At 35.1% G+C, this 21526-nt stretch overlaps 1 protein-coding gene across 1 annotated transcript; it reads left to right on the top strand.

Moving 5' to 3' along the window:
• Positions 1–837: 837 nt before the first annotated feature.
• Positions 838–16075, top strand: LOC138335377 (mini-chromosome maintenance complex-binding protein-like). Its single transcript, XM_069284433.1, has 15 exons — positions 838–965; positions 1452–1528; positions 1865–2047; positions 2588–2689; positions 2866–3079; positions 3462–3535; positions 4516–4619; positions 5640–5812; positions 6232–6355; positions 8591–8708; positions 9134–9299; positions 11874–12007; positions 13427–13594; positions 14904–14992; positions 15923–16075. The coding sequence occupies exons 1-15, from the start codon at positions 908–910 to the stop codon at positions 16041–16043; spliced, it is 1905 nt and encodes a 634-aa protein (XP_069140534.1). The 5' UTR covers positions 838–907; the 3' UTR covers positions 16044–16075.
• Positions 16076–21526: the final 5451 nt, after the last annotated feature.

Genomic DNA, 21526 nt, shown 5'->3' with positions numbered 1-21526 from the left:
TACTGTGGTAGTATCACTGGTTTTCCTTGGGCTCTAAAGGATTCAAAGGAATTTCTTATTAGGTTTTGAAGTTTATTCTGTAATCGTTGTGTCAAGACTGACGTACAGTTTTTAATATGCAATTAACATAATTCACATATCACAAAATTTAAGTCCAAGTTGTTTAAGTCATGACATATGAACAATAAAATCAGAGAATTTAAATCTCTGATAAAATGCATAGCGCTTATGAATATGATACAAAACAATACAAATGAATATAATAATGATATAATTGTATTTGATTTGTCAAGTCGATTAATGAAGAGAATGAGAAGAAAAAATCTAACATCAAATCGATTACTTTACATTTGCATGAATGTTTCACTCAGTTTCAGAAAATATGAAAAAATAATAATCATTATGGGAGGTCAGGTACACGTACATGTATATAAATACCCACAGGTAAAAAAATTCAGGTATCTAACACAGGTGTTCAAAGGCACTACGTATACCCATTACCTGTATAGGGAGTTTAGGGGCCACACCTGACTTGACGTAAACTAGTGCACTACTAGTTTACCTAGCTGTAGTTTGAATGTAGCTGGATAGTGCACTACAGTACAAATTTCAATGTAGTGCACTCCTAGGGATATAAGGTTAGCTTACACTCAACTGTGTACTACGTTTCTGATTGCAAGTCAAAATATTATATGGTATTTTTCAGGAATATCTAAGGAATTAAAAAGATTTTGGACGGAAACTTGATATGGGGCCGGATCGACTAAGGCCTGTATATACTACGGAGGACTCGTCTGCGACCGGAACTAGAATTTCCAAATCGAGCACGCCTTTCAACACATTTCCCCGCCATATGTCCACGTTGTTTTTGTTGACATTTTGTGTGTGAAGAAAAAGCAGATCTGAAATGCCTGTTGTTGATGACTGGGTGAATGATCCACTTGGGATCATTCAAAATATTTATGGTAAGTAACCGACAACATGAAACATATGTTTAAATTATATTGTGAAGGAAAAGAAAAAAAGACTTAATATACCCTGTGACCATAGGCGTCTGCATCTGGTTTTGGAAAAATAAAATATCCTACCCTATCCTACCCCTATCTACCCCTAAGTAGGGGTAGGTTATTATATTTTTATCAAACCAGAAGCAGACGCCTGTGCTGTGACTTTGGTCAATGATTTGGTGTCCCGGGTTCGAACCACGGTCTATATATATATATAGCTGATTTGTTAAAGCTGGCATACTAAATTCGAGCGACCATTTAATCTTGCAGTACAATGATTGCTCACTTAATGGACACAATACAAGGATTTATTTTAAGTCATATCTACGCATATACGTCCTTTGAGGATTGTTATAATTTTTTTTTACAGCAAACATACTTTATTTTGATGTACAGTCAAAACTTTGTGCATTTGTGAAAAAACCTGACATTTGTAAATTTCAGATAAAGATGGTCAAGTCGAGGGAAAAGTAGTGAGAGACTATTTTATATCCAGATCAAAAGGCAATGCTATGTCATGGGTAAGTAAATATAAGAGCTGTCAATTTTATAGAATGACATATATATATAATATATGCATTGCCATATAAATTTACATGATATGATTAACTGTACAATCACCATTTGCCATCTTTGAATTCATTATGTTCAAGTACACATGGAAGAAGTGATATAAATACGCACTAGTGTATAGGCGTACAAAACATCACTGGTTTACACAGGATTTTGAATACCTTAAATGAGAATTTGAAACTGAATTCAAATTTCATGATGATAATAAAAAACTATATATATATATATATTATTCTTTGTTTTTGTGAATGACTATCAATTATAAATTTGTCTATTGTCTACAGATTCCGAGTTTGAATGATACCCCTCTCCACACATTGAGACCGAACTCACTAGTTCGTTACAGATGCATGATCCAAGATATGTACGACCCAGAATTTTATTTAGGCTCATATGAGGTTGTCGACACAAAGACCGGGAAAACGTCCATGAAGTCAGGAAAATACAAAGATATTGCTGAGTGTGCAGTAAGTTTGTTACAAAAGTTTGCATAAGTAAATCAACTTTTCTTGGTATTAATATTCCGTCTTTGCATATTACAGAGTTAGTTTCCTTGCGGGTAGGTATCGATTGTTACGTCATTATTTTGTGAGCGCAATTCACGTCATTTTCTCCGAAAAGTATGACGTTACGCTCGCAAAAACATGACATCCCAGTCAGTACCTACCCGCAAGTGCAGATAACTCTGTAATATGCAAATCCGGAATACATTAACGAATGTTTATATCCAGAAATAATATATACACCATATATATTGAAAATGAATCTCCATTCAATTTTTAAAATCTGTGAAATATAATCTTCGCAAACTTGTTTTGAAATGGAAATTGCAAAATTTAATAGCCGTGAAAGACAGTTGATTTACCTTTTTGAGTTACAATACAGACCTCTGACCCGGTTTTAGGATATCCATAGTAATTATATATATATATATATATATATAATGTGTCACTACCTGGTTGTCTGAGAATATGATGTTTTAATAACAATTCCATCTTTGTTTCTAGAGTTTTCAGCAGATTAATATGGATTCCACAAATAACAAGACGATGGACAGACAGACTTTGTACGGAGTACCCATACCAGGGGAATCCGAATGGGTCAAGGCTGTATCCTTTCTATACATCAACAATTTGTCTGTTTCATTTTAGGTTTTGGGCAGATTTAATCTTTCTTAGTAGTGCCCCAAAGCTTTATCATGAGTCAGAAGATTAAGGATCTTTGCTTTGGCTCTATTGACAGTTATTGTATCTCCAGCGTTACTGATTTCCTTAACAAAATCCAGGGTTACACTGAACGAGTCGGAACAAAGGTCCATCCATCCACGTCCTATACTCCAGTACGCTGCAAGAGGGGTCTGGACGAGGAAGGGTCAGAGGTCAACAGTCATAGTGAGGCTATGGAAACCTCAGATTCTGCCAAACCGGCTACCATGGAAACAGGCCAGAGTAGTACCACAAGTTTTGAAAACAAAAGGACTTGTGCCAATGATAGACCAGGTAAGAATGGAAGAGTTCTGTATTGAGAACTGGACTTGTTCAGTTTCATACATGGAAGCTGGGGTGTTTAAATTGTTCTGATTATCTTTTAATTTTTGATGTAGAAGGCATAAATTATGTTTATCATTTTGCAGGGACCTTTTAGTGTTGTATTGGAGGCTTAATAAAAGCCCCTCTCCCACAATAACTTCGCTCTATTTTGCAGAATAAGACTAAAAACTTGAATATATATATATGTTTTAAGAGAAAATTAATGTGTAGTATTTTCCCTATTTAAAAGGTAGAGGAAACCTTTGAGAAAGTCCAGAATGAAAATCTCTGGTTTTGTAAAAATGTTGTGCAGAACTTCTTATTAAGTTAGAAGATAATTTGAATTTTTCAGCTGGAAACAACCCTGTATTACCAGACTTAAACTTTCCATTACCAGAGGAGAAAGGCATATCTTGTTTAGTAAAGGTAACTACAGTCAATTCTGTCTATAAAGATCAGAGGAAAGATGGTTACAGAGCTTTTTCTCACTCCTTTGGGAATGGGGCCCGTGGCTTTGACCTTGGGGAAAATGGGGGACAAATCCAAGATTTGGGAAAGATAATGAAATATGAAATAAAGCATAACAAATGAAACTTTTAATTTCCAGTGTAGTTTATGTACTTTTCTGAAGCCAATTCACAAATATTTAAAGCCTTAGCCAACTATGTACATGCAATGTTTTTTGGATAGTCTTCAATAAATTTTGATTTCGGGAAATTTAAGGCTTGAATTGGGGAAAAATTAAGAGGATTTGCCATGGGGAATGGGGCCAAAATTTGGGCTGAAAAAAGGCCCTTGGTTAAGTAAGCCTTGTTTTGAAATCGCAAAACTGAAGTACGAAATGGAACCAGACTTGTTTGACTGGTCTCGTTCAGCAGCAAGAGTCTTAGAAATATGAGTTTTAACAACAGGGCTGTTTTTGTTTATTCGGGAACAACCGGTTCGACCCTTTGCCAAAGTCATTATTTCAAGTATAAATCCTGACAGACCTGCAGTTTTTGAAACAGGCCTGTGAGGGCTTTGTCAATTAGGCTTGTCTGAAAACAATATAAAATCACCAGGTCCGTCTTTATTCATTAACGAACAACTTGGTCCAACCAGTCAAAGCGTATAATGGCCCAGGCCCCAATTTCTCGAAACAAAAGTGCAGACTTAAGTCAAAACTTAGGTTTTCTCCTTATGTAACTTATATGAAAATTTATGACTTCAGTCAGTTTTTGACTTAAGTTTGTTTTGAGAAATTGGGGCCAGATCTCACTTAGATAGATCATCCGGTATGACCATTGAAGTTAACAAAATCACGTTTCACTCTGGCTTCTCTCTCTGTAAATATAATTTATCTTGGCCAGATCAAATCTTCATATACTACTCAGTAAGATGCAATTAATGTATATATATTATCGTAGGTTTACGACAACATCGATGGTTTCTGCGTCAACGATTTGGTGGAGTTTGTCGGAGTACTATCTGTTGATCCCTCGCTAGCACAGTTCGAACCAGAAGACCAGAGGTAAATGGGCTAAAAATGACAAATTAAAATCAACACTTGGTTTGATACAATATATCCGTATCATATTCCCCAATCAAAAACCACAAATATCAATACTTGGTTTGGTACAATATATCTGTATTATAATCCCCAATCATCAACATTTAGCACTTCTTTTGGGATAGTAAATCGGTATCATATTACCCAATCATTTATGAGATGGCCATATCTATTGAACACACAAAAAAGTTATGCTAAAGAACTCTATTATAATATTAGTTATTAGTACAACAATTTACTCTTTGGTCTTTCAAGTTAAATTCTCTAATGGGACTAGATCAATTTAATATGTTTTTGATTTGTGAAATTCAGGAATTCCACACAATGTAATCTAAACATCGTGCAATATTATATACTATTGTAAGATAACAAATTATGGATATTTTCAATCTAATTAAAATTAGACTTGTAATTCCGCTCCACTACGATACTCTACGTTATCGTTATCTCCAATACAAGATCTAACGATGCCCCGTTCGGGGTCACCTCAGCATGACCCCTATGGTTAGCCAATCAGCGTGTCGCCTACGGAATCTTTGGTGTGGTTGATTCATTTGGAAGTGTAAACGGATAATAGTACATCCCGATATGTTCCGATTCTAGGCCAGAGGTCATGCTGAGGTGACCTCGTACGGGGCATCGTTAGATCTTGTATTGGAGCCTAATGTAGAGTATCGCAGTGGAGTGGAATTACAAGTCTAATTTTAATTAGATTGAGGATATTTTTTGCATATTATCTATTCTGTACTTATATATTACAGAGTTATCTACCCTTGCGGGTAGGTATTGATTGTGATGTCATGTGTTTACGAACGTAAACATCACATTTTTTGGAGAAAACAACATGAATTTCGATCACATAATAATGACGACATACCGGTAAGGGAGGTAACTCTGTAAGATGCAAAGACAGAATAGGTAGTTATTGTAAGATTGTAGTACTGTAATTCTTGAATCATAAATCTTCTGTCTGTTCCAAAGCTCCCAGAACAACATATGTACAGATGCCTTTGAGGTCTCAGCAGAAGAGAAGAATGCTCATGCCCCACCCCCATCCCTGGTGCCACGCCTTCATGCCGTGTTTGGGACAAAACTAACGCATATTAACCCTTTATTAGCCCCATCTACACCACAGGAGGACAGCTTCAAGGAAGGTAAGCTTACAAAAGACTTGTCTAGGCTATCATCATGTCAAATAGGGAACTGAAGCTTGCTGAATGGTTTTGTTGATGCTCCACCACTGACAAATAGTATTTTTCCTCAATAAAAAACAGAAACAGAAGAATTAGTTTTTTTTCTTCAGTAGACGAAAATATTGAAAAATATTATAATGTTCTAGAAAATTTGAATTCTAATTTTAATTGAAAATTTAACCAACATGTGTTTTGAAGGTTTAGCATACAATAGAATAATGTACTTGAAATTCTTAAAACAAATAGATTGGATTGATGTTTACTAGTGTGGCAATGTTTGTTTTTAACGGATGATAAACACCTTCACCTCAATTCTAAACGACTGAAAAGTTTTAGGGTATAGAAATATTACCTATTAATATTTATCCATTCTTTTCCAGTTTTGACGAGATTACAAGGGGAGATAACTGCCTTACGACAACAGATCATGGCCACATTGGAGCACATACTGTTTGGAGATAAATTAGCAGCAGAATATTTCCTGTGCCATCTTCTATCATCTGTGTAAGTCGTTATTGTCTAGTTAATTGAATTTGTTGTTGTCTAGTTAATTAAAGTCGTTGTTGTGTAGTTGATTTAAAGTGAACAGTCGGGCAAGGATGGCTAAAGTCGGTGAAAATGGTGTGAATGTATCCAGTATAATTTCTTATGAAATGGAAAAAAAAAAATCTCTCGTCAAAATCTGTCTGCGTACGAAGAAATTAATTTAAAGAATGGGAATTCTAAAACTTCCTCCCGGCTCACTATGTCCGTGGTTACATTTCCACACAGCCTCGCTTTCAATGCTTTCAACTTTTCTTTACTTTAATGGTCAGAACTGGGAAACTAAGCAGAACTTGACCATCGTATTTTATATGTGAGAACTTTTGAAAGGCCAATGAACGCATTTAGACTGGTTTTCTTTGCCCGACTATTCACTTTAAGTCTCTGTTGTCTAGTTAATTAAAGTGATTGTTGTCTAATTAATTAAAGTCATTGTTGTGTACTTAATTTAAGTGTCCTAGTTAATTGAAGTTGTTGTTGTCTGCTAATTTAAGTCGTTGTTGTCTGCTTAATTTAAGTCGTTGTTTTGTAGTTAATTTAAGTCTTGTTGTTGTTGTCTTATTAGTTCAATTAGAAAGTCATTGTTGTCTAGTTAGTTGAAGTCTAGTTAATTAAAGTGATTGTTGTCTAGTTAATTAAAGTGATTGTTGTCTAGTTAATTAGTTGTTATTGTATAGTTAATTAGAATAATGAAAAGATAGGTTGACTTATCATCTACAATTTTATTTTCTGCATACAATTGCTATCAGTGAAAAAACTCTTGTGATAGTTTAACTAGTTCAGATTACAATTGCAATTATTGAATTTCATTCCGAATTCTATTAAATTCCATTCAATGAATTTGCCGCAGTGTTGTACGTCTACTGCAGTGTTGGTTAGAGTTACTTCCCTTTACCTGCTAGCTCTGATAAGCTAAGAGAACTAATGGTCCTTATAAAACTTTAGATGCTATTCAATCTAGAACAAACACCAATACTGTTCTCGATAATGATCGTCAGTGTGTTTGAATTACTACTGATGCTAGCAGGTAGTACTAGATGCAAGGCGTGACAGTCATTTCATTGACTGGAATTCAGAATCCAAGAGTATTGTATTAGTTAAAATTGTAGGTGATCATCACCCTTAGTTGTAAAGGCTTTTTACCATTAACTGTGATAAGGATTACCACAGATTCTTCAACAACCTCTAGGCCTCCACATAAGTGGTTATGGTATCTTACATTGTACCACAAGCTCTCTGTGTCTTGTTCGTGTAGTGGTTAACTTACTTTGGACTATGGTGACTGGTTAGTTGTCACTGGACTATGGTGACTGGTTAGTTGTCACTGGACTATGGTGACTGGTTAGTTGTCACTGGACTATGGTGACTGGTTAGTTGTCACTGGACTATGGTGACTGGTTAGTTGTCACTGGACTATGGTGACTGGTTAGTTGTCACTGGACTATGGTGACTGGTTAGTTGTCACTGGACTATGGTGACTGGTTAGTTGTCACTGGACTATGGTGACTGGTTAGTTGTCACTGGACTATGGTGACTGGTTAGTTGTCACTGGACTATGGTGACTGGTTAGTTGTCACTGGACTATGGTGACTGGTTAGTTGTCACTGGACTATGGTGACTGGTTAGTTGTCACTGGACTATGGTGACTGGTTAGTTGTCACTGGACTATGGTGACTGGTTAGTCGTCACTGGACTATGGTGACTGGTTAGTCGTCACTGGACTATGGTGACTGGTTAGTTGTCACTGGACTATGGTGACTGGTTAGGTGTCACTGGACTATGGTGACTGGTTAGTTGTCACTGGACTATGGTGACTGGTTAGTTGTCACTGGACTATGGTGACTGGTTAGTTGTCACTGGACTATGGTGACTGGTTAGTTGTCACTGGACTATGGTGACTGGTTAGTTGTCACTGGACTATGGTGACTGGTTAGTTGTCACTGGACTATGGTGACTGGTTAGTTGTCACTGGACTATGGTGACTGGTTAGTTGTCACTGGACTATGGTGACTGGTTAGTTGTCACTGGACTATGGTGACTGGTTAGTTGTCACTGGACTATGGTGACTGGTTAGTTGTCACTGGACTATGGTGACTGGTTAGTTGTCACTGGACTATGGTGACTGGTTAGGTGTCACTGGCTGTTGGCTTTAACTTACTGTTAATATTCACACGTATTAACTTTTTTCACCCACAGATATGCTAGAGCTGATGTTATGCCTCTTGGAAAATTCTGTTTGAACCTAACCTGCTGTCCTACGACGCCTGAGTACTCCGCACTGCTTCACAGGTTTATCTCTTCCGTTGTCACTAAGGTAGGCTGAGATACAGTGTGAACAAGTGATGAATAGCTTTATCCTCTATCTACATTCTGTCTTTGCATATTACAGAGTTCGCTCCCATGCAGGTAGGTATTGATTGTTTCGTCATTATTTTATGAGTGCAATTCCATTGTTTTCTCTGAAAAGTATGACGTTACACTCGCAAACATGTGATGTCCCAATCAATACCTATCCGCAAGGGCAAATAACTTCTATGAACATATTAAAGTTATCCTATGATTGACCTTTTGGCTTTGTGACCTTTGATCTTTTGTTTTGTTACCTTTGACCATTTTGGTTTTGTAACCTTTCCTTTTGTTTTGTTACCTTTTACCATTTTGCTTTTGTCACCTTTGACCTTTTGTTTTGTTACCTTTTACCATTTTGGTTTTGTCACCTTTGTCCTTTTGACCTTTCAGAGTCACATTCTTCCCATCACCATAGAGAACATGAACAAGGTCCGTTTGTGTCCCCAGAAGGATTACACGGCCAACCGCCTTCTCAGTGGAGTCCTTCAGTTAGGGGCCGACACGTCGCTCATACTCGATGAAACGGTTCTTCAGGCGGGACAGTTGGACGCCAATGGTAATTATAACATCCCCAGACTTGGGAACTTCTACAGATTGTCCAGATTTCGTACGGATTTCACCTAAAAAATATGGAATATGGATTGACAAAAAATTACTAATGAGAGCAAAGACAAAATAGAAATACACTTGTTTTGCTTCGTTGTCTGTCTGTTGGAATAGATATAAAATCTATATGAAAAGTGTTCACTTAAAATTATTTTGGCATAAAATTTTGTGATTTCTTGTCAATCCGCATTCCATTAACGGGTCCGTCGAGGTCACATAAACGCTTTAGGAAATCAAGCGTTTATGAGAATTTGTTGAAACATCACCCATGCTTTGTTGAAAGCGTGGTCAAGATGCATCTCTTGGCATTTATGACTACTGACAGTGTGGCAAAACTACTGACATCTAGTTTAAAATATACTGATAGGCACTGAAAAGGATTCCCAAGTCTGCATCTCCCATATCAATTGATTTTATTTGTTGTGCTCTGTTTTTTAAAACCATATCTATTTTACTGATAAATACATACAGTCAAACCTCGATGTATCGAAGTTCAAGGGACCGTCAGAAAAACTTCGAAACATCGAGACTTCGAATTATTCGTGGTTGAAATTAGACCGATGTTTTTTTTTACCATGACCAACTGTGGTTGTTGTGTATATACATGTCGACTCCGTTCCGTAAACTTTATACACATTGCATTTACCACAAGCAAAATAAAATAAAAACGAAGTATGCAATTAATCATATGTATTGCTATCGTAAGCAATACAGACGTATATTATAAACAAGACTTACGTGTACTAGGCCTAACCCATGTACAAGTGTTCGTTTAGTAACTATTTAAGCGATGGTTAATATTACGGAATGAATATAAAAAAACGAAAACACGTTGTAAAAACGAAACTAAAAAGGAGGAACCGAAAGCGTTACAACGCCTACAAAATACTTCGATTTATAATGATCGATTTGCTCCAAGTATTATGCCCAAAGTTGTGCAAGTGTTAACAGTTTTGAGTATGAGTTATATTAATAATGTGGCTCGCTATTTACCCGTTCCGTAAATTCTTACAAACCGCTACCAATGGCGGTGGCGAACATCAAAAACGACTAACTGTATCTTTGCCGTCCTAATGATTTAATAACGCAGCTTGTAAAAACAAAGCACCGGTATCGGCCTGATTAGTGATATTTAATTATCTTAGATGATAACAAGCAAGAACACAATCTGACATAATCCCTATTGTCTGGCGAAGGGGCCGTCGCGAGACAGTTAACGTGAAGGTGTGACAGCATGCCGCGTGGGGTATCGGCGAACACCTGATCTGTACAGGTAAATTTTTATTCGAATCATCGAGTGTCAGTTACCTATGATTCTATAACAAATGGTCCATGAAAAAAGTTCGACAGATCGAGAACTTCGATTCATAAAACTTCGATTCATACATGGGTTAGTTAGTAATGTTATATAGTGAAGAAATTTCGGGACCAGACAAAAAGTTCGATACAGCGAGAAATTTGATTCATCGAAGTTCGAATCATCGAGGTTTGACTGTATAGTTCCAATAATGTCTGGTACTGTATATTTCCCTCTTTCATGGTAAAGTTAATGTCTCCAAACTGTGACATCTATGAATAAAGTGGAATATATTACAATAAAAGTAACCTGAATTACTTATTTCTGTAAGGGCTGTTCCAGCAAAACATATATGGCACCCCAGGGAAGGCACTTTTAAAAATAATATGTGCCATGGTGGGTTAAAAATGAAATCACTTCTACCAGGGTGGTGTTTCAATAAAATCACTTCTGTGGGTGGGTCTATCTGAAGTATTTTGTAACCTTTTGAAATAAAATGCAAAATTTGTGTTTTATTATTTTGCTGTCAGTCATCCTGACTACAAAAATAACTGTTGAGAAAAGTGTGAATTTCCGACAATATTAATACATTTTTCATCTTCATTAACAAACACAATTACTTATTTTCTGGGTGTTTTGATATAAAAATGACAAAATATCTATCTAAAACATATTATATTCAATCAAACTTGGCAATGATACAGAGAAGCAATGGATTAGTTTTGGCAAAATACTGTTGTCATTATGATCAACAGATCTTCTATTTAAATTCACTGGTATTAAGTCAAGGAAAGAGTGGCAGTTCACAAGCTTTAGTGTCAATGTCCAGATGTCAACCCTTGCATTATTCTTGTGCAACATTTCAGTATCTTAGTAGTTTTTCCGCTGGTTCTAGGAAGATTATACCTTTATACAAATTTAGTAATAGATGCAGCACATCAAACAATAGTTCACTACACCATATATATACAGTGCAATTATTTCCTAGGACTCTTTGGTGATGCTAGAAATCAAAAATTGTAAACCTGAAAAGATGTTGAAGCAAAATTAAAAAAATTAAATCGCTTCTATAACAGCCTCTAGAAAGACTTGTGAAATTGCAAGAGCCATCACATAATTTTTCTCCTTGAATATTAAAAGTATAATCATGCAGGAACATCACAAAGTTTACTTCGCAGGAAATTCAATATAAACAATTAAAGTAACCAGGATGCCATTGGATTACAGGTGTTAAGAACATGACTGCCCTGGGAAACTTGATTAACTGGCAGAAAGTGGAGTATGATTTTAGCTATCACCGACAAGAGTTTATGTCTGATGTCGCCGTTCTTGTTCTATCGGAGGCCAAGTCTCTTTTACCTGTAAGTACTGTAAAAAAAGGGTCTAAATGGCCTGTATCACTTAATCTTTTTAACTGGCATTGAACTGTACATCCTCAACTCCAGGGGTTATTATTGCTGATGTTATATCCACCCCTGGATTATATCATAGTAAAACTGGAGGCAACAAAACAGAACAGATAATTCATTCCTTTGCTGTACATCAAGAGAGGCGTATAAACGGTACACTGTTGTTGACTGTGGCTTTGAAGTTTTGCGTCGCTCTCTCTGTAGTCTTCAAAGGAAGTCTTTTGAGGCCTGTGATGGGGTTTCAGCTTTTTTCTCCTGTTAAACTATAAGTTAGTCCAGGGGTGGATATAACGTGGGTGATAGTAACCCCTGGAGTATCGAGGATAAATACTGTATAGCAGGCTATTTTTTTGGGTCAAACTTTACGACTTTATTTAAAAATTTAAGTTGCTCTTTGAAAGTGAGACTGCATGGAAATGTCAACACAGACATAGCTAGCCAGGAAGATGAATTTCTTCGTGATTTTGACGAATTTTATTTTTCTATATCATAAGAAATTAAAATTGATATGATAAACACCATTTTTACTGACTTTAGCCCACCTTTGCCCGACTATTCACTCTAAAGTCATTCATAAAACACATCCTTGTTAAAAATTGTTTATTGACTTAAGGTCATTATTTGAACAAACCTTATAGTTTTCATTTCATTTCAAAATATTTTCATTAAATCATTAGTTTAATAGGGATTGGGCAGCAGGCTTATATAACCCCTCTCCCTGTGGATACATACAATACATCTCAAAATCATATATATAATATATGTTATTATTTACAGACAAATATTGAAATAAAATATATATTTAGGATACACTTGTAAGTAATACTATGGTGTAACACTCCAAATAATGAGCAGGTATAAAAACAGCATGTTAAGTATATATATATACATGTATATATGCATACCTATGTTTTAGTGTGTATATAAGTTAAAATGTGGATACTGTATAGCCAATAATGATAAGTTAAGTTGAAATTTATAATGGATTCACATCAGTTCAATATATACATTTCCTTGATTTAAATCATTGATATTGATTTGAATTGATTTGAATTTTGGTCCCCCTAATATCACTCCCACACAAGCCATTCCTAGTGACCGGGCAGTACTATAAAGTCCATAGTGTTACCACTTTAGTACTGGGGTCCAAGTTAGGAATTCCAGTATACTGAGAGTACATTCAAACATATGCAGAGAGTTATATTCATAACATTGGAGAAAATGGATTTATACATAATGTAATATAAAAATATGAGTGTTATAAGTTCTTCACCAAAGGTTGCTATATTATGAATCCTGCACCCTGTTACATGTACATTTGAACAAACCATGGAGTCGTTCACTAAAGGATGCTATGTTACCGTTTTCCAGAGTGACTGTCTAGTTCCCCTGACTGCAAGTTTACCCGCGGGAGTTAGCCTACAGGACTACTTCTCCAGGGTGGATAACTTAACGAGTCCCGACTTCATTAACAAGTTTAGAGTGTATGTGACGGTGGCCAAGATGTTGGACTATAGCATGTCAGGAGAAATTCAGACGGTAAGTGGATGTTGCTGGAATAACAATGAATATACGTACACGGTCTACTACACCTTTCAACCGGGTAAGAAATGGACCCTATGTGTCGTCGTGGAGCACTGCCTCAGAAAATCACTCACAATTTTCTATACTTTTTTGTAGGTTTCTAATTATGCAAATACACGCATTTACATATTAATTATGTCCAAAACAAACACAATGACAATTCCTATTATCTACCGTACCGATCACAAGACGTTGACTTAAGGAAGCCTTAAATAGCTGCAGCCCATGTTATGTCAACCGGGCCTTAAATGTGTTAGAAGGAATTATAAATAAATATTCCGGTATTGTTGAATTAATGTAGCAAATCAGCATTGAAAAATATTTCAGAAACTCCTAATAGTCATATTGGTATATATGTCAACTGTCATTCGCAAAATGTAATCATTCAGCGACATAATTTAAGACAAAATTTGACCGAACAAATCGACTAGGAATACCCACATGTGGTAAAAGAAAACAAAAAACAACTTGCTGTATTTTTAAATACAAATTTAATAAATTAAGATAACTAAGAAAAAATTTATCGAAAAAACAACCGTGTACATGGTAAACTGTATCGCGGTTAACAATATTTTTTGTAATTGCCAATACCCCCAATATAGCCGTAACCGTGGTCAGCCCCATCTGTTTTATAACCTAGTAGGTAAGCAATATAAAAACAAAGTACGATATTGTGCATACAAACTGTATTAATATGGTTTGCATATTATATTCATTACTTTGCTCCATTAGCTGTAATAGGCACCAATTGTAGCTCTTAAGACGACACCACCATTATCTTCTAAAAGTCTTCTTATCTACAATATTACAGTTATACTTGGAATATGTTCCTGTATGAAATATTTTAGAGGATCTGATGACCTGATCTAATTAAAATTAGACTTGTAATTCCACTCTACTACATTACTCTACATTACGCTTCAATACAAGATCTAACGACACTCCGTTCGAGGTCACCTCAGCATGACCTCAAACGTTAGCTAATCAGCGTGTCGCCTATGGAATCGTCAGTGTGGTGGATTCATTCTAAAGAATAAACGGCTAACAATACATCCCGAGATGTTCCGATTCTAAGCCAGGGATCATGCTGAGGTGACCCCGAACGGGGCATCGTTAGATCTTGTAATGGAGCGTAACGTAGAACATCGTAGTGGATTGGAATTACAAGTCTAATTTAATTAGATTGTTACCGATCAGGCTGAAGTGTTGGTCACTCAGATTATTGAATTTTATTTGTTTTATATATGTTCATCTTAATCTGCAGGCTATTCAGGATGATTTTGTCAACATCCGGAAAGATGACCCAAAGAATATGACCATAGACGACTTCCACAAACTTCTGAATTTAGTGAGGTGAGCTATCTTTTTAACTATGTTAACCATTTGTTTAATGTTGAATCAAGTTGATATACAGACTATTATGTTTAATTTCTTTAAAGAACATCTCTATTATTTTTGCAACATTTTTTTTGTTTTGTTTTATGCAAGCAAGCTGCTTAAAGACCCAATGTGTTTTGGAAACAATTTAAAAAAAAATTAGAAACAATATTAAGATAAGAAAATTTAATCGATGGCCTAAGATGATGTTACAATACCAAACAAATTCAAGATTCCCTGTATAATCTATGTTAAAGGTGAAATTTTATCTCTTTGTTTTGATGTCTGGTACAGTGAAAGTCAACTATCGTTCTGTAATAAGAACAACAACGGGAAACATAAGACGACACGCGTTATGAAAATTGACATATGATTTACTCTAATTAAATTGTTCATGTAGAATATTGTAAAGAACGATAATTATTGATTTACAAAAAATCAATTTATTTCAAATTGAATTATTCTGAAATAAGTGTCAGTAAGGTGGGCTAGACTCTATGTAATTGAATAACTTTTAATTCATGACTCTACAAGGTAGTATAATGGTGGGCTATTTTAATTCATGACTTTACAAAACAATGGTGGGCAATTTTAATTTGACTCTACAATTGATGAATGGTGGGCTTTTAACTTTTAATTCATGAAGGTGTAGTATGAGAAGTGTAATTCATGTCTACAAAAGTGTAGTATGAATGGTGGGCTTTAAACTTTTAATTCATGACTCTACACAAGAAGTGTACTATGAATGGTGTGCTTTAACTTTTTAAATGAACTCTACATGTAGTATCAACTTTTAAATTCATTGACTCTGTATCAAACTTGTATCTTCCCATTTTGAAAATTAAAAGTAATTTATGCTTGGGGATACTTTAAACAGTGTGTAAGTGATTCCTTATTTCTGTTTAGGTTGTTGGCCATCAGTCACCTCCAGACTTCCCCCACGCAGAATCTTTGGAACCAGGCTAAATCTATGGAGACTCAACGTAAACAACGACTGCCTCAATCAACGGAAAATCAAAACCAGTGACTGTAAACAACGACTTCCTTTACCAGCATAAACAGCGACTCCCTCAAACAACGGAAAATAAAAACCGTCGACTGTAAACAACAACTTAGGTTACCAGCATAAACTAGGGCTGCTTTAAACAAGGGGAAATCAAAATCATTAACTGTAAACGAGGTTTTACTATACCAGCATAAACAACAGCTTCTTCAAACAACGGAATAAATCAAAACCAGTAACAGTAAACAACAATTTACGTTACCAGCATAAGCAACGACTGCCTCAAACAACGGAAAATCAAAACCAGTAACTGTAAACAACAATATCGTTAAACAACAATTTACGTTACCAGCATAAGCAACGACTGCCTCAAACAACGGAAAATCAAAACCAGTAAACTGTAAACAACAATTTACGTTACCAGCATAAACAATGCCTGCCTCAAACAACAGAAAATCAAAACCAGTAACTGTAAACAAACAATTACGTTAACGTTACAATAAGCAACGACTGCCTCAAACAACGAAAAAAAAACTGTAAAACAACAACTTATGTTACCAGTTGTTAACAAATTTTTCAAACAAAGGAAAAACAAAACTAATGATGGCATATTAAAAAAAATATTCTGAATGAAAATAATTCTTTATAGTGTTACACAGAATTACTCTTGACAATATATTGATGAATCAAGAGTGTGCTCAAAAGAGTTCTGATTAATACCATTATGATATGACCACTGGTCAAGTAAAAGTAGTGAATTGTCATGTCCTTGACCGCTTCATTCTGATCTAGCTATCGGAGTTATTTCCCTTTGTTTCTGTCCCTAAGTGATTACTCTGAAGACTAGAGTGAGGCCATCTAAGTCTGAAATGTTCTCAAATGATAAAATTTTTTAGATACTTGTCACAATCCATTGATACTATTATAACTGTGATTTCTTTATTTGTTATCATATGAAACAGCTATTTTTGTTATGAATTATGAAAATATAAAATGTCAAACAAACAATATTGACTGTGTCTTGTATGTTAAACACATCAGACTGGACAAGTAAAATCAGGGCCCAGTTATATGAACATTCCTTAACTTTAAGGAATTCCCTTCAACTTAAATTTTCCCCAGAGAAAAGCATTATAAAAGTTAAGGGAAAATATTAAAGATGCTCCATCACCGACAAATGGTATTTTTTTCATATCAAAAATAGAAGCAGACAATTGAGTGTTTTTTCATCAGTTACAAAAGTTACTTTACACCATTACCACTATAGAAAAATTTGGGCTTCTTCTTTTACTTCAAGTTGAAAATATGAAGAAAAAAATTAATTGCATTCTGAAAAAATTCCACGGCATTATATCCTATATAGAATGAAGTGCTGATTGCGCATGTAACAAAGGCAAAATGAATTATTTTATATTATTTTTTGTATTAATAAGACATATATATATACATGATTAAACACCAATTATTGTTCAAATAATAAATATCATTTATGCTCTGTCAATGGTGGAGCATCTTTAAAATCTGTAATGCTTTCCTAGGAAAAATTTTAAGTTAAGAGATTCCTCAAGATTAAGATCATGATTCGTTTTGAAAATCATAAGAAAATCTCCAGGTCTGGCTCTATCAACCTCAAAAAGCCTGGGGGCCTCGACGGTCATCTGACAAATTTGAAAGGAAAGGCTTATAGCGAAAAATCAGGAATTTTCTCTTTATAAAGCCCATTGTTCCTTACGAGATATATAAAAGAGTTCTTTGTCAACCTTGACATTTGTGACCATGATCTTGATTATTAAGTCCCATCACGTGTTGCATAGATCTAATCTTGCATTAGAATCTATGTTTTGATTTTAAACCAAGTGCCAGGTACATTTATTCCCAGACAAGAGAACAACTTGGCCAGGATTCATAACTCTAATGGTTATTATGAGATTAGCAAAGACATATGAAATGCCATTGATTTTGGAAAAAACACTTTTTGATTATACACAGAAATGAAATTTCGGAATTGCTTTTCAAGTTCTTCCTGATGTCCAGCGTCATTTTGGAAAAAAAAAACCCCAATAGTATGCTATTACAGTAATGCATTTTAGCAGAACTTGTTAGGTTAAATGTAACGACCAATGGCACCACCTTGGCGAATACCATTAGTGTATACTTAAAGTAACAATTTCTTATAGAAAAAATGCAATAAAATAATAGTAGTAGTAAACTAAGGGCACAACTGCCCCCCCCCCCCTCCCAAAACCGCGGGAAGTACGCCACGCCATATTCCCCACCCGCCCCACCCAAACCGCGGGAAAGCCGGTCCCTCCCGCCATATTTAGTTCGGGAAAAGTTTGACCGAATTTTCAGTGTGTCCAGGGGATTATGTAGAGGATTAAGTACAACCTCGAGCATTCAATTTGCAATAATCAAATTTATCAAAAACCAAAAGTACCAGAACAATGAAGCAAATCAAACCAAGCAATATTACTGATTACAATCCAGAATAACAGCATTGTTTATAAAACCAATATACGATCAACTAATTATTATGACACGGAGGTTATTAAAAAGCAAAAGTACCAGAGCAATGAAGCGAATCAAACACTTACGATTCTCTACATGTAGAAGATCCGTAAGTGATCGGAAACCCCTGGAATATCGAAGTATGGGTCAATGTAATCCAAGGATACAACTGGCAGTCCAAGATGATAGCACACCACCCATGTTATAAGTATATAGAAAACTAAGAGAAAACAACACACACACACAAAACGTGGAGTCCCCAAATTAATCTAACTTGTGGAATACAGAAACAGCCAAAATAAACATGAATCCAGAGTTTATAGAACATTTGAAAACAATTTTCACAAGGATTTTATGTATAGACAACGGTTGTTTTAGTGAGAATATGAAGTTATGGCGGTTATAAATATAATATACCTATAATTATGAACGTCAAATCTCCCCACGAAGTTTTTAATAATCAAAATATTTAACATAAAATAAATACCAGAACATTTTCTATAAAAGGTTTAAAGATTGTCAAAATGACTGAAAAATTGGTGCATCATGTAGTCACAACGTCATGGGGAATGGGTAGTCATATGTTTTGTTAATCTGAGGAAAAAAAAGAATTATTTTAATCATTACTGATGGACAACGTGTGTATTTTAAAATGGCAGACCACTATTATATATGAAATGCTGGCAAACATCCCTACATAATAAACACCTCTGAAAGGAAAATCATGTCTTTTTATCTTTAGATGTGAGTAAAGGTCACAAAGCTCGAAAAATTCCTGGCATAAAAAACCAACATTTAGAGTGACATTAGCACAAGCAAATGAATGTTCGTGAAACTGAGCCTAGCTGTAGGTGGTATGGTAACTATTATAAACACGGGAACATCATAAAAAGGATAAATGTTTTTTCCTCTAGGACACCATATAGTGCATCCTTGAACAAACTGTTAAATATGTATCTGACGTGCTTACATATTTTTCAATGAATATTTAGTTTGTTTGACAAACGATTAAAAAATAGTCAAACAACAAAAAGAAAAAAAATATTGAAATTAGCATATTTCGGGATTGTGCCTATACTACCGGGCGTAGATTTCCTTGACGTGCACCATGGTCATACCTGACTCGATTTGTAAAAAATGGCATGTTGTAATAATACATAATATATATTATACATAATATATATTGCGTATAATATATATTATATATTACAACATGTCATTAAAAAAATGATTGAAATGATAACAGTAGTGATGGACGGAACATGTTACCCATGTAAGACTTACCAAGATGAAAAAATATTTTGTAATGTTATATAACACAAAACACACATCGTCGTTTAATGCCGATCCCATCAAAGACCTAAGCGCCCCAGGAGAGCGCCCTTTAGATGTCTTAACAGTTTTGTGTATAACGCCAAGCCACACACACATAAATGAACCATAACCCGAAGAGCTCACAGATGAGCGAATACGCTTGATAGAGATATCGTCGTTTTTGTAGTTTTCTCGGATATATGCTGTGATATTTGAAGAAAAAGATGAATGTAGGCTTTTGCTCTGGGCTAATGGGTTACCCAGGTCTGTATAATATAAAGTGATTGTATCTATTATTTCACTAACTAGTTTTACTGATTACTAACCCTATCTCTGTAAAATGTAATGTGATTGTCTACCCATTGATTACTGAAGTCTAACTCTGTAAAATGTAAAGTGAATGTCTACCAATTGATTACCGAAGTCTTACTTTGTAAAATGTAATGTGCTTGTCTACCCATTGATTACCTAACTCTATCTCTGTAAAATGTTAAGTGATTGTTATTTACCAATTGATTACCTAACTCTAGCTGTAAATGAAATTTGATGTGTATGTGGATAAATGTAAATGTAAAGTGAATGTCTAACAATTGATTGCCGAAATTTGATGTGTATATTACCGAAGTCTAACTCTGTAAAATGTAATGTGCTTGTCTACCCATTGATTACCTAACTCGATCTCTGTAAAATGTTAAGTGATTGTATTTACCAATTGATTACCTAACTCTAGCTGTAAATGAAATTTGATGTGTATAACAGTGGATTACCGAAGTCTAACTCTGTAAAATGTAAAGTGAATGTCTACCAATTGATTACCGAAGTCTTACTTTGTAAAATGTAATGTGCTTGTCTACCCATTGATTACCTAACTCTAACTCTGTAAAATGTAATGTGAATGTCTACCAATTGATTACCGAAGTCTTACTTTGTAAAATGTAATGTGCTTGTCTACCCATTGATTACCTAACTCTATCTCTGTAAAATGTTAAGTGATTGTATTTACCAATTGATTACCTAACTCTAGCTGTAAATGAAATTTGATGTGTATAACAGTGGATTACCGAAGTCTAACTCTGTAAAATGTAATGTGATTGTCTACTAATTAATTACCTAACCTAACTCTAGCTGTGTAAATATAATTTGATGTGTCTATATTTGGCAGCACAGTTAAGTAGTATATCAGTGTAATCACGGAAGTTAAATAGTGATGTAAGTATGTTCAAATATATAGGTACGTGTGTGTGCATAACGCACACTTATAAAAAAAAAACATTCACAGTACTATATATATAACTACCTGACCCTGGGTATGAGAGACGGATCCGAACAACCCCGAACATCCAGCGAGGTAAAGTTTCTTGTGCATCACTTTCTTTCATTTCATCTCTATTTTAAAAGATTTTTTAATACTGCAGATTAATGGTACTGTGTACAATGCAAAGAGAAGAGAAGAAATCGGTAAGGTTTGAAAGACTTCACCCTCGTTACTCCAGGGGTTACTAATACAGTCGTTATATACACCCCTAGTCTATCTCATAGTAAAACTAAAGGCAGTTCGGGAAAAAGCTGCCAAGACTTCATTTGGTTAGAGTTTTGAACCCTCCTTCTGATTTTCCTGAAAATTCGTGGACAATGTCGTCTTACCATGTTCAGTTGATATTCAAAGACATATATACGGGAAAACA

Source organism: Argopecten irradians, chromosome 11 (genome assembly GCF_041381155.1).
Source record: "Argopecten irradians isolate NY chromosome 11, Ai_NY, whole genome shotgun sequence".
Taxonomy (NCBI): Eukaryota; Metazoa; Mollusca; class Bivalvia; order Pectinida; family Pectinidae; genus Argopecten; species Argopecten irradians.
The sequence above is the reverse complement of the archived record's forward strand: the minus strand, read 5'-3'. Positions and strand labels throughout refer to the sequence as shown.

Excerpts from the sequence above, each read along its gene's own strand:
- LOC138335377 (XM_069284433.1), top strand. The coding sequence starts at position 908 with ATGCCTGTTGTTGATGACTGGGTGAATGATCCACTTGGGATCATTCAA. Across the intron at positions 966-1,451 it reads GATCATTCAAAATATTTATG|ATAAAGATGGTCAAGTCGAG; the intron begins GTAAGTAACCGA and ends TGTAAATTTCAG. Across the intron at positions 1,529-1,864 it reads AAGGCAATGCTATGTCATGG|ATTCCGAGTTTGAATGATAC; the intron begins GTAAGTAAATAT and ends TATTGTCTACAG.